The sequence below is a fragment of the Bos indicus genome, chromosome 2, assembly GCF_029378745.1.
Source record: "Bos indicus isolate NIAB-ARS_2022 breed Sahiwal x Tharparkar chromosome 2, NIAB-ARS_B.indTharparkar_mat_pri_1.0, whole genome shotgun sequence".
NCBI lineage: Eukaryota > Metazoa > Chordata > Mammalia > Artiodactyla > Bovidae > Bos > Bos indicus.
The window spans coordinates 44,655,952-44,669,886 of NC_091761.1; the positions used below are offsets into that span (position 1 = coordinate 44,655,952).

The 13,935-nt window shown below is 34.4% G+C and overlaps 1 protein-coding gene across 6 annotated transcripts in view; it reads right to left on the reverse strand.

The window, feature by feature from the left end:
• Positions 1-13,935, reverse strand: part of RIF1 (replication timing regulatory factor 1) — a 64,379-nt gene that overhangs the window by 11,703 nt on the left and 38,741 nt on the right. For 3 of the 6 annotated variants that reach the window (XM_019972827.2, XM_019972820.2, XM_070768042.1), the window contains exons 23-34: positions 12,866-12,908; positions 11,774-11,976; positions 11,135-11,234; positions 9,907-10,026; positions 8,763-8,914; positions 7,780-7,860; positions 7,644-7,698; positions 4,060-7,278; positions 2,008-2,154; positions 1,632-1,709; positions 1,427-1,542; positions 887-1,040 (exon numbers count right to left, since the gene is read on the reverse strand). In XM_019972827.2, the coding sequence (XP_019828386.2) occupies positions 887-1,040; positions 1,427-1,542; positions 1,632-1,709; positions 2,008-2,154; positions 4,060-7,278; positions 7,644-7,698; positions 7,780-7,860; positions 8,763-8,914; positions 9,907-10,026; positions 11,135-11,234; positions 11,774-11,976; positions 12,866-12,908 (4,468 nt within the window). The remainder of the gene's footprint in view (positions 1-886; positions 1,041-1,426; positions 1,543-1,631; positions 1,710-2,007; positions 2,155-4,059; positions 7,279-7,643; positions 7,699-7,779; positions 7,861-8,762; positions 8,915-9,906; positions 10,027-11,134; positions 11,235-11,773; positions 11,977-12,865; positions 12,909-13,935) is intronic. The other 3 variants (XM_019972838.2, XM_019972832.2, XM_019972844.2) reach the window with 3 other exon arrangements.

The following is a 13,935-nucleotide window of genomic DNA, read 5'->3' on the forward strand; positions in this document are numbered from 1 at the left end:
ACTTGTGTGCTTTGGGTGGGCGAATTTTATGGTATGTGGTTGTACCTCAATAAAGCAGTTTCAACTCTTCATCTTACAAAAATGCAAATTACTAATAGTTTTTGTTTTTCTTGAACCGGTTAAATGTTTTAAAAGATCAAACAAAATTAATAATAAATCAAGGACTTTTAAGAATACTGAAGTCTTCAGTAGCCTGCAAACTCCAATCTCAGAAATTCTAATAGAACACGATTTTCACTCTTAACATACTCTGTTTTTTATTTATTCACAGTTTTGCCTATCAATGAATACATAAAAGGTTTCTGAATGGGTTTCAGACAGTTTGTAAATTCTTCTGAAATGATACACAAAATTTTCTGTATGTATTTTTAGAGGGAAATAATCTCGGTTTTCATAAGAATCTTAAGAAATGTCCATAACCTGAAAATGCTTGTGTGTATTAATTAAAAAAAAAAAAAAAAAAAAAGTTGATAGGAAGAACAAGTTAAAAAAAAAAAAAGATCACAACTGCTTTGGATATCAAAATCAAAATACTGTTAACCACAAATCTGCAAGATTTTTTGGGAGTAAATGTTTAGATCTGAACATCTAGGTTTTAGAAATAGCAGCCAGGAAACCAATCACTTAGTTGGTAGACATAAAAGACGAGCTAGAAAAGTAGAATTCAAAGAATAAAGAGGTGTAATACACAATAACAGTACAAAACAAATAAGTAAACTTCTCTGTGGAATTATAAATCAACCTTCTAAGTTACTCTTGACTGCAGGGTAAAGGAAGTTAAGGCATCATATAAAATGAGCTTTTAAAGCAATACTTGAAATGCAAACTTTTGGAGTTGTACTGTTTCATCATTTACTCATACACAATTTAACATCTACGTCTTTACCTGCTGCTCATGATATATTCTGAGAGCCTTTTTAACGTTAGACACTTTTGGAGAACGGATAGGAAGAGTTTTTATTTCAGATGCTGTAAGGGTACTCAAATCGCCAATTGTTTTTATATTCTTGGCTCTAATGAGCTGTCCCAGTCCTCTTGCCCTAAAGAGATAAGAGAAACAGGAAAAACATCACAAAGTTTTATATTTTCTATTTGTAAGGGCCTATCCAATTGAATTTCCTGATTTAAGCTCAATCATAACAAAATTTACATAGACACACCTATCCCACAGAGGATGGACATACGTGCATTTACAACAAAATTTGAATCTGATGTATATGCCTGGCTCAAGCAAGATCAACCGTTCAATCCTTCTATTACTGCCCTATCTCAACCATCTTCCCAGCTGTATTTTCATTTACTTCTAAAATAAAATGTGTGAAAGTATGGATAAATCAATCCTAAACATGAGAACCCTGATCATTTAAACATCCCTGTTAACAAAGCGGCATCTCTAGGTATAGGCCAGAGATCAATAACCACTTACCACATGTTGGATGTAATCTGAGGTAAAATGATTTCAACTGGTGCTACACAGTTCACCAAAGCAGGGTAAACACTTTCTGTTGGGCATGGCACCGATTCCTTAGCCATTTCTGCAATCTTAGAATAAATTTCAAAAGCTGTTAAACAGAGGTCACCTAACTGAACATGAAAATATAAAGTTGCATGAAAACTAAAGCACTTCTTACTAAACACTTCTTTGAGCTCTTAAATTTAGAGCTACGTGATCCTGGGGACAGAAATCCTTTGGCTGAAGTGGTATTATGCTAGACAGAAGAAAGGAGAAAAAAATCTCAGAACCCTAGATTTACAAGTTTATTTTTACAACTGACAGACTGTAGTCATATCTTACAATTTTCAGAAAATGTAAAATGTAATAATAATACTACTGGATCAATTACTGGCTGGCTCATCAATGCTTCTTACCACCTCTTCTCTTCATGTCTGCTTTAAGCAGACAAAAGAAAAATATATCCAAACGAAGTATGCTTTGTTTCTTAAAAAGACAAATTACCCGATGCAATTCTGTGTTTGCATATGTATTTTTTAAAGCCTACAGCTTACCTTAGATTGCACAGTAGGTGAAGTTTTAACACTTTTTACCATGAGAGAACTATTTGAAGAATGGCACCTAACAATAGAGCATCGCCTATCAATGTCATCTGCCAATCCTGCTTGGTATATAGGATCTGCAAAGGAGACACGGCGAACCTGAAAACATTTAAGTCATGTTTTTATTTTTAAAAAGTTTTAAAAAAATACCATAAACTCTCATTATAAGGTCAGCCAAAAATAGCATGTATGTTTGGAGGCCTAATTTATCTTACTAGAAGCCAACTGCACATACTTGCAGTTGTTCCTGGTGATTGTTTTCACAACTATTACTCAAGACCAAGGGTCATTCCAAGTATCCATGGTCTAATACAAAGTACAGCCACGAGGAGAATGAAAGGATAGTAGCAGAAACTTGATGAAATTGCATGTGACAGTTAAAAGTATACAAATTTCTACTAATCTCATAGGCTTACTACAAACCATAAAGAACGAGGTAAAGAGGCAGAGACAGTACTAACTGGCCTTTGGTATACCTTAATAATCTTAGTTCTTAATTCTTTGAGGGTAACAGAGTCACAGCAATGGGTGAGATTTTTTGTTAAAACAAAAACAAAAAACAAAAGCTTAGCCCAGCTTGAAGTTATTTTGGCCTTTTCTAAACTCTTTATTCAGCTACTCAGCTGTCTGGTAAAAGTATCCAACAGGGCATGCAAAACCATAATATGTATATAAATGTCTTATTCCCAAAATATTGGGAACTTTCTATAAATATCTGCTATAGAAAACTATCATATGTATATAAAAATTAAACGAGCTACTATCAAACAAAACATGACTACAGTTAACTGGCATTAATAATCTAAAGTATACTGAAGACATCATTTCATCTTCATAAATTTTTCAAGAACTTCTATGACCTATTTAAACCTAAGATTAAAAAAAAAAAAAGGTAAAAGACTCAAAAGCAAAGCAAGACCAAACTAAAAACCCTCAAGTGTTAAGTTTTCCTAAGAACTAATCTTTGAACTCTCAATTTAAAAATTTTTAGTATATTTTGGGAAAGTTTTCACAATGTGCTGGCTAAAGGCAAAATTACGTGTCAGTATGATTTTATCTATATATACATGTTTGTATACATAAACACATATATTCCACAGTAAATGGTAGGTCCAATTTCAAAATTAAGGAATGCCCACACAGTACCTTTATAAAATAGCTAGTTATAGAGGACAAGTGGAGCTATGTAAAGCACATGCAACTTTTCCTTTCTAAACTATGTGCAAGTCACAGGGTCAGAGACTAAAGCAGATACATAGGTAATCCATATGTGTACAAACTACAAGAATTAAAATGTAGTGAAGAAGATGGGGGCATTAACAAGATTAATTACAAATGAAATCATACGCAGAAATTAATGAAGGCATAGCCTAAAGAAATTTTTAATTGTTAAAGGTCTAAGTTTATATAAAGACATGTGAAACAGACAGGATAATGTCCTAGTACACAGTAAGTACTAACTAAAGCTCCTTTATTGGTTTCTAAGTGTTTCCTTGTGTATTATATAGCAGAGAAAAAATCACCATGAGAGATTATCAATTTTGCAAAATGTGAAAAATGGTGATGGTTGTATAAAGATTTATAGCTAAGTGTTAGGCTTCCCTGGTAGCTCAGTCAGTAAAGAATCCACCTGCAGTGCAAGGCACCCAGGTTTGATCCCTGGTTCAGAAAGATCCCCTGGAGAAGGAAATGGCAAACCACTCTAGTATACCTGCCTGGAAAATCCCATGGACAGAGGAGCCTGGCAGGCTGCAGTCCATGGGATCGCAAAGAGTCGAGCACAACTGAGCGACAGACACCAGGTCCTGAAATAAAGGAATACCTAAAGGGCTTCAGTCTTTTTCTCAGCGTCCACCTTCTGCCTGCCCTCTTCCCTGTCATAGCATATATTCATAACGAATGGTCATGTACGCCCAATATCCCATCATTTACCAAGTGTCAGCAAGTGGCCAAACTATCCCAATTAACCTTGGACTCATGAACATTCAGCATCCATCCCCCTACCTTGTGGACAGGTGACGAGATTTCATCTTCTTGGGGTCTTTTTAGTCCTCTCTTTAAAATGCTGGTGGATGGAGAAGCCAAAGGAGACCACACACAACGTGTGTGCATGCCACTAGGACTCTCGTTTGCTGACATGAGTAAAGGATCAATATCCTTCGATTTTTGAGGAGATGTATTACTGTCTTCTGATATTAGTCCAGAAATATCTGTTTCAGATGTCAGAGGTTGTGCTATCTCCTCTACTTTCTCTGAAGTATGGTGAACTTCCGGTAAAGTTTCATTACTTTCCACTACCATCTGATTGTCATCTAACTGTGTTTCCTCCAATTTATTAGGTTCAGTATTCGTTTCAGTTTTGTTAGGGTCAACCTTTCCTTCTTCAGTGATCATCTCAAGTGTGTCGGGAACAAAGTTATTGACTTCTACATCTAATTCCTTTGTTTCAACTTCTATAGGCAGAGAAGCCGTGGTAGTTACATCTTCGTCTTCGGTTTCAGTGACGTGGTCAGATTCAGTAGTCACCTCACAAACCGCTGTTTTTTCACAATTTTTCATTTCAGCGTTCATTTCTTCAGATGAGCCTGGATCAGATTCATCACTTCCTCCACCTAGCTCCCCAACCGCTATTTGTTCAGAGATCTCTACCTGAGCATTCACTTTTACAGATGTCGGAGTATCCGAATAATCAGTAGCTGAATTAAATTCCTCAGTTACTGCTTCATTGGCTTTCAGTTTTTCAGGTGTATCCATTCTTTCACTGTTTTCCTCTGTTACTTCTTTCCCTGGAATACCAGTTTTGACATTCTTTTGTTCAGAGAAGCCAGCTTCAGACTGATCATTTTCTACATTCAATTCCATAGCATCTACTTCTGGATTTGATTCTGCATTTGATTCAACAATAACAATGTTCTCTGTACTCAATTTCTCTTTTGAAGTGGCCTCTGACTTTTCTTCTTTGGTCTCCAAAGAAAAACATTTCAGTGAAATATCTTTGGAAACATCTAAATGTGGGTCAACAGTTTTACATTTCTTATTAGATGGCTCCTGGGTTTCTAGAGATATTGCTTCCTCAGAATCCCTACGAGAAGTTTCTTTAAATTTTACCATTTCAGAAGGAAGAAAGCTTTGAGTAGTATTTTCTTTTAACTCAGTTTCAGATATAATTAATGAATCATTAGTAGTATCATTCTCTTCCTTGAGATCCAAATGAAAATTCACACTATGATGCTCATCTAAAAGTTTAACCTCCGAGGACAGATCAGCTTTCGAAGTTTCTGAAATAGATACAGGTGTTTCCCCATCTGTCTTTTTTGTTTCACTGACTTTTACATCGTAATTTTCTGTATCCTTTAACCCAGTAAATGACTTTTCCTGAGACTGTGATTTTTCTCCACAACAATCACAACCTTTAGATCGCCTCACCCTCCTACTTCTCTTGTGCTGGCATTCTACTGTCTGAAGAGTTTTTTCAGAAAGCAAAGAAATGTCTGATGTCCCTATTTTTGAGGATTCCCCCATGCTATTTTCTATAGAATCTCGCTTATGTAACCTCTTACTGGCATTTCTAGTCCTTAGATTTGATTCTGGTACAGAAGGATTTGAAAAGGAATGGTCTGCATCTTTGTTACTTTTACTTTCTCCCTCAGAAGTATTCAATACATCATCATAAACTTGTAATAAATCTGGAGATACGGTAGAATCTTGAAGACTTACAGTAGTACTTTCATCTCCTTTTTCACAGATTTGAGATTTTGTATCTTTGTCTACTTCAGGATTCCCTTTATAATCATGTGCCTGATTTTCAATTTTTATACATTCCTGTTTTACCATTTTCTCTTCTTGATCTTCCATGTCAACATTGTCACTGCTTTTGTTCTTCCATTTTCCAGATCTTTTCTTTTTAGAACCTTCTTCTTTTGCCTCAGAACTATCAGATTCTGAGTTTTCAATGCTGGAAAGTAAACCCTGGGATGCTCTTCTTGTTTGGTATCGTGTTCGTCCCCTTACTGGTTTCTCAGAGGATTTATCTGCAATGTCCGGCACACCATCTCCTTCAGATTTAGTATTCTCAAGATCTGGCTTTCTTCTATTTTCATCAATTTCAGCATTAGCACTGGTCTCCCCAAAAGCCTTCTCATGTAAATTATTTCCTTTGTCAACTAAGTTTCCCTGTATACTTTGTTCAGAAATCAATTTTTGCTTAGGTAAAACATCATCTTTTACATGTAACGGACTCTTCTGCGGAGTCTTTTCTTCTTCTTTACGTCTTTCCCTTTTTTGATGATTATTTTCTTTATCTTGGCTATCAGTGGTTGGTTCTGCTGTTTCTGAACGTCGCCTTAAAGATCGCCTAAGGGTTTTCTGATTTGGAGTTACCTGAATATGACTATCCTCATTTACTGTCTGATCCGTTATTATGGCTGGGGGTGTGTTTTCTTTGGATTCCAAGTTAACTTCTAAGGTTCTCTCTTCTACAGTATTGTTTTCTAATACAGTATTCTCCACTGTTGATTCAAGCATTGTATCCTCAAACTCCACTGTAGATTCAGAGAGATGAACCTGATTATCTAACACACATTCTGTCTGATTAAGCAAGCCAGGTGGGTTATTTTCTAAGGCTACTGTGCCATCAACAGATTCTTGAGTACTTTTCTCTTGTTCAGATCTCATTAAGGGTTTAGACTTTTTACTCCCTATTGGTTCAGATTTACTCGACCTTCGGCTTGATCTCTTAGTCCCATGTGTTATTTTTTCAGAGTCAGATTTGGAAAGAGCCACTTCTCTCTTCTTTGCTTTTGATGGATTATCTGTTTTACCCATGCCTTCCTGGTTACTTTTCACTATTACAGTTGATGACATATTATTCAAGGGTGATGGACTAAAAGGTCTATTTTCTGAACCATCAAACTTTTCCAAAGTAATAAAGGATTGCCTTCGACTTGTAGGCTGTAAGGGAGCTCCAGAAATGGTGGCAATAGAAACCGAGCTACTGCTGACACCAGATGGATTTTCTGTAGTAGATGCACATTCTGTTGGTTTATTTGAAGCAATTAAAGCTTTTTTTCTGGCATCATTATTACTGCTCAGTATTTTTGGACTGGTTTCCTCAATAGAACCACACTCATTATTCAAAAGGGAAGCCTTTTCAAGATGTTCATCCATACCGCAGTTTTCCATGACATGTTGAGGAACGACAATGTCATTCTCCTTTTGTTCCTCCTGCACAAAAATGTACACATACATACAGATTAACCAGAAAATAAGTCTGACTTTCTGGAGAAATTCTGTTTAAAACTTTAGCAAGTCAAAGGGCAATCTGGCTTTCAACATTTTAAAAATATTCCAAAGGTGATGGTAGATGCTCATTAATTTGTGTTTCCAATTTAAGTATTTGATAAAGCCAAATACATTTAAACAAACATGCACTCACACAGATACAGATCCACACATAAAACAACTATAATTCTGCTAAAGACTGCTAAGGAGAGTTAAGACATTACAGAACAAATCTTAACGTTAATATAAGAGACTCAATAATGGAAAGCTGATTTGAAAAACCCCAAAATATGAAAATAACAATATACCTTAAATATCATCTTGGAGTCTTCTTTTGATTTTTCAATTAAAGTAGAAATTTCCCTGAAATAAATAAGTGTACAAATTAGAATATTGTTAATAAAGAACCAGAAAATCAGTTACTTCAGCAATTTCTATACTTACATAGATTCTTCCTGACTATACTGAGAAAATAAAGTATCTTGTGAAACATCCAGATTATTATACATGGCAGGAATATCACACCTGAAAAAGATTTTAAGACTAACTTTAATATTGTGTCTATTAAGTTTCTCAATCGTGTCTGACACTGCATCCACATGAACTGTAGCCCACCAGACTTCTCTGTCCATGGAATTCTCCATGCAAGAATACTGATTTCCTTCTGCAGGGGATCTTTCCGACTCAAGGATTAAACCTGGATTTCCTGCATTGCAGGCAGATTCTTTACTGCTTGAGCAACCAGGGAAGCCCCTTGAGAGTACCCTGAAAAGCAAGGAGATCAAACTACTCAATTCTAAAGGAAATTAACCCTGAATATTCATTGGAAGGACTAATGCTGAAGCTGAAATTCCAATACTTTGGCCACCTGATACAAACAGCAGACTCATTGGAAACGACCCTGATGCTGGGAAAGATTGAGGGCAGGAGAAACAAGGGGCAACAGAAGATGAGATGGATGGATGGTATCAACAACACAATGGACATGACTTGGAGCAAACTTGGGGAGAAGTGAAGGACATGGAAGGCTGGCGTGCTGCAGTCTTTGGGGTTGCAAAGAGTCAGACATGACTTAGCCACTAAACAACAACTTCAATATTTGATATTCTTACAATTAAGCTTACAATTCTATATCTAGTTACCTTTTAAGAATATAAAATCAAGTCTTAGATGCCTATTTCCCAGATTTTCCATGAAACCATTTCCCTGATCTTTCAAGACCTTAATAAAGGGATTCAGTTTAGGAACATTTGGTGCATTTCAAGATAGCCCGACACACTATGAAATATGGCCATGTACAATCTTTTTGACATTTAAAATACAGTACAATATACCAGTATCTTAGTTCTAAACTCAAAATTATGTTTGCTGCATGAAATCTAAATGTAAGTACAGAAAACTCAATTCAAGATAAAAGTACTACAAACCTCTTTGTTTTGAGTACTTCTTTCTGGTGTTCAGTTAGTATTCTTTCCTTTGTTTCTTTTACTTCTGGAGGTATAAACACAAAGTCAGTAGACTTTTCTTCTTCCAAAGGCATTTCACCCTTTGCTTTTGGAGTTGAAGAATCTAGTTTCAACTGGAAATTAAAACAGTAAATGCACATTTTGAGTTTCTAAATTATTTTCCAATACATCAATCAATCTCTCTTTGGCACTCTGATAATGGTTTTTGATGATGACTAGGAAGTTTGAAGTTCAAACCTATAGGATATTCCTGGATAATTATAATTAGTACAATGTCCCTAGTTTTCTTTTCATTCTGCTTGTATTAAATACTCAGAAAATAAAATTACACCTCTTTAAGAAGTAGGCAAATGTGTGCTTACCAGGGAAGCATGGGCAAATATGTTTTTCAGCCTAGCACACAGAAATCAAGTGGTTTGGCAGGGAAAAAGTACATCTGTGATTTCAAGTTGAAGCACAAACTACTCAAGTAAAAGTTGCCAAAATCATATGCCCAACATACTAATATTGGTACCCAATGCCACTTTTACACAATTGCAGAACAGCTGTTTCCATTTTACTTTATAATGCTACAAGACTGTGTCAAACTTATTCTTTAAAAATATTTTTCTTTCATTTTCCCAGAGCCATGGTCTTAAGATTCTAGAATAACCCCTTTACTGGAGGTCCTAGAAGAAAGACTATCTGAAACTTGGTTAATTTGCCACTAGCTACTAGATATCTAGTTTTATATATGAGGTTATGACAAATGTCTTATGTAGGCATTCTCTTTCTAGTCAATAAAGGAAGCTCTAAAATATTCTTTCATCCTACCTAAGTTATTCAAATCTAGTTTCATTCTATCTGAAGAGGGTTACTGCCTGGAGTAATTATACTAAATAAACACTTAGTATTATGCAGATTTAACTTTACTAAGAAGTAATCATCTCCCAAAGTGTCAAGATTTCCATACCATCTTAATAGTCTTTCTAGGCCAAACTATATTTCCCTATAATCCCATCTTTTATTTAGTCCGTAACAGCTTTTTCTTCCAGTTAGAAGTTGTATGTTCTCAAGCTGGTATATATATTAAGAGTACTATTAAATACACTTTGGAAAAACATACTTTAGCTGGTGGTTTCATACTGTCTTTTGTATCCTTTGTTTGTGCCAAAAAAGAATCTCTTTTTCCACTTGATTTTCTTTCCATGCCACTTATCTTCATATTTAATTGGGAATTTTCTGTCTGTTTTTATAAAAATAAAACAATTTCATTATGTGCAAATATTTATCCTTTTCACATTGGTAATTACAGTGTAATATTTATATCAAATTTGAGTATTCAAATCTACTAGATCATGTCAAAGAAAACAAAGCCATTGTCTAATACAGTAACAGCAAATAGATTTGGTGTCTCCAACTTATACAGCATTAGTTTTGCATCATTTAATTTTATAAATTCTAAAATAAGCTATACCAAATAAATATTCTAAAAACAAATTACAGGATTCAAATATCCCACTTATTACTGGAAACTTTTTTAACAGAAAAACCCAAACCATAACACTTTAAACAATAAAACATACATGACAGAAAATACTATCAGGCCCTCCTACCAGATTATATGGTTTTTTTGAGCCATATTACACTGAATGAGTCTCAAAAAGTCTAGATAATTTTCTGATGAGAATTTTAATTTTATCCAAAAAATAAAACTAAATAGAGTACTTAGCTATGTTTTCTCTTACAGGTTCTAAACAAATAATAGCTAGACTCTTTTGTTGTTGAATAGGAACAAAGTGTCTAAGAGTGTTCTACCTGATGAGTATATAGTACTTTTATCTTTACTCCTTAATCTTTATAGTCATCTAGTATTATTAACCACAGTAACCTTGTTCCAAATGGAAAATGTGGTATCAATGATTTGTTTCTCTAACAGAAGGAATGAGATTCAACAGAAAGAAATGAGAAAATGAAGTGTAGCTCTTAGGTGGGGAATAGTAACTAGAAGTCCTAGTTTTACAAAGCAACATTTAACCATATCTTAATAATTCTGACCTCTGTAAAACAATACATGGGGTGTCAGTTTTTTAAAATAAAAGATCATTAATGAATAAGAATTGGGTATTATTTACATGAGAACCTATGGTGAAATTTACTGCCTTTTAATTTGTAAGTTTTCCAGGCCACACAACTAACTGTACGCAAAACCCCTATGTTGTGGAACTCTTCTGTTCAGGTTTTATCTCTTCAGTCAAGTCTTAAGTTTCTGTCCTTTTTAAAGTTACACTGATATCCAATAAATCACTCAAACATCACATAAAAGTAAACAAAAACGCCCCCCCTCAACCTACCATATCTGAATATGGTCCACTGGATTCCTCCATAATTTCAACATTTTCCAAACCAGGCAATAAAAGCAGAGATTTTTGTTTGGCTTGTTTCAGTATTGGCCTTCAAATATAAGTAAATATACTTTGAATTAAGTAGTACTGTTGGCACATTAAGAACAGTTCAATTACAATTTTAAAGTGATAAAAACACATCCAGCTTAAGACTGTTTCTTACTCTACATACATAAAACCAGGAGAAATTTACAGACAATATTAGAATTTTTCACTAAACTCTTCAGTTTCTGAATTTTATTCTTTAAAAACTTCTCAAACTTTCACCATAAATTTCAAACAAGAGCAGACTGTTACATTAAGTACATATCAGCTAGATTTAACAGCCATCAGCTTCCTGCCCCTTGTTGGAAACTCCTTTTGTTAAGCATAATTTGAAACTGCTTTTTATGTTTCTAAAACTAAGTTTATTCTAAGGACCAAAGCAAAGGGTCAAATAATTTTAATAATTACCGTGTACTCCAAACAAGAATATTTTAACTAGGAAATCCTCTACAGTGATTCTACATAAGGATTTATGTTAAAACCAAAATGTCAATTTACATAATCAGAACAGAGTAACTATATAAAGTTTTATTGTTAGCATACTTTAACTCCTCAGGATAAATCAACATCGTCACTTTAGCAAATGTGGCATTCCAGAACTGAGCACTTTGTTTTCTTATCTGTTTGTTCTTGTGTGAAAATATTATGCATAATAATGGTGAGATCTGTTCAAGAAGTTCACTGTCGTAAGTTCCAGTGTAGCTGACATGTAGACAAGCAATTATATCTCCTAGTAGCTTTTCTAACTAGGAAAAAGAAAAAGTTCATTAGGGTAACACTTAGAAATGTTACTTTTCAGAGAGAAAAAACAAAAGCACAAAGCATACTAAACAACTCACAGAGTACGTTATTTCAATTTTTAAAACTCAAATGACTTTAAAACAATTTTTATTGATTTATTTTTGGCTGTGCTTCGTCTTTGTTGCTGCACAGGCTTTTCTCTAGCTGCACAGAATGGGTGGGGGCTACTCTCTAGTTGTGATGCTTGGGTTTCTCATTGGGGTGACTTCTGTTGTGGAGCATGAGCTCTAGGGCACACAGGCTTCAGCTGCTGCAGCACGTAGGCTCAGTAATTGAGCTCCAGGGCTCTAGAGCACTGGCTCAGTAGCTGTGGCATGCAGGCTTGTATGTTCTGCAGGATGCAGGATCTTCCCAGATAAGGGACAGAACCTATGTCGTCTGCATTGGCAGACAGGATTTTTTACCACTGAGCCACCAGGAAGTCCTCAAATGGCTTTTTAAAAGCTCTCATCACCTTCAATATATAATACTCCTTATAAGCTGACAAGAACTTACTTTATTGATAGAACAGCTTGAATTCAAGCTTATTTTACATTAACAGAAGAAATTTGTTTTCACATAAATTATGAGATTAATAGTTGCCTAACCTTGGAGCCAATTACCTTCACACATAAAAGAATGAGACAGGAGTAGTTGAGTTATATGAATTTAAGGCAATATTATTAAATCATGAATGATCCTTGGATTATACCCATTTCATATCAAAAGTTCATTAAAATTAAAGCATAATGATATCCCTTTAAAATAATCAGCAGAATTATATTGAAGGGAGACATTTAAATTCTAAAACTTTTCTTCATGAAAGTATGTTTTATGAACAATGTCTATTTGTACCTTGTTGTTCATACAACTATACACTTTAGGAACTTCATCAAGCCTAGAAGAAAAACAAAGAGTACCATTTATATTTTAGAACATAAACCTAGAAACACTGTAATGCAGCCCAAAACTGAGATGTATAATGATATAAAAAGGTGCCCAAAGACTTAACAAAAAATGTCAAACTGGAAACATTAAACATGAAACAAACATGTCTTTTAATACAGGAGTTAAAGAAAAACATCTGGAATAGACCTCAAAGTATTACTACTAGTCACCTATTTCTATGCTTTTTAATGAAGTTTTTAAACATGAAACAAACCTGTCTTTTAACACAGGAGTTAAAGAAAAACATCTGGAATAGATCTCAAAGTATTATTACTAGTCACCTGTTTTTATGCTTTTTAATGAATTTTTATGAAGTTTAAGGACTAAAAAAGACTTGCAAAAATTTAATAAATTTGAAGTTCCATTAAATCTGTTCCTAAAGCTTCCTCTGTGTTTATGAAAAACAGACTGTATTATTACTGAACCACATAAGCTTGCTATAAAGAACACTGATGAATTCTCTCAAAATGCTTCTTTAAAATATGTTGGGATTTTTTCATGGTTTTTCTCTTATATACTGCTTGCTTTGGTTCAAATGCAAAGGGTAATATAAAACAACACAAACTTCTGGAGAGTAATTCAGAAATTTAAATGCACATACTTTTTGAACCAACAATTTCATTTTAAGCCCTGTTCTGCAGGAATAGTGGGCAAATGATTTATGTACAAATATATTGACCTGTGATATTGTTAGTTATGAGAGGAAAGACTAGAAAACATGTCCAACAGGAAATTGGGTAAAGTGTCATGGAGTCCTGTGCAGACATTAAAAACAATGAGATACTTAGGTTAAGTGAATATCATATACTTAACTGCTAAGTAGTATGTCAAGTCATATACATTATATATTTAACATGTAAGCTTTTTGTATTAACAATTCTGTAAAGAGATGCACTAAAGTAAAAATTGTGCTGGATTAAGAATGAAAAATAAAGGGACTTCCGATTGCTACCTCATATTTTACTATTTGAGCTATC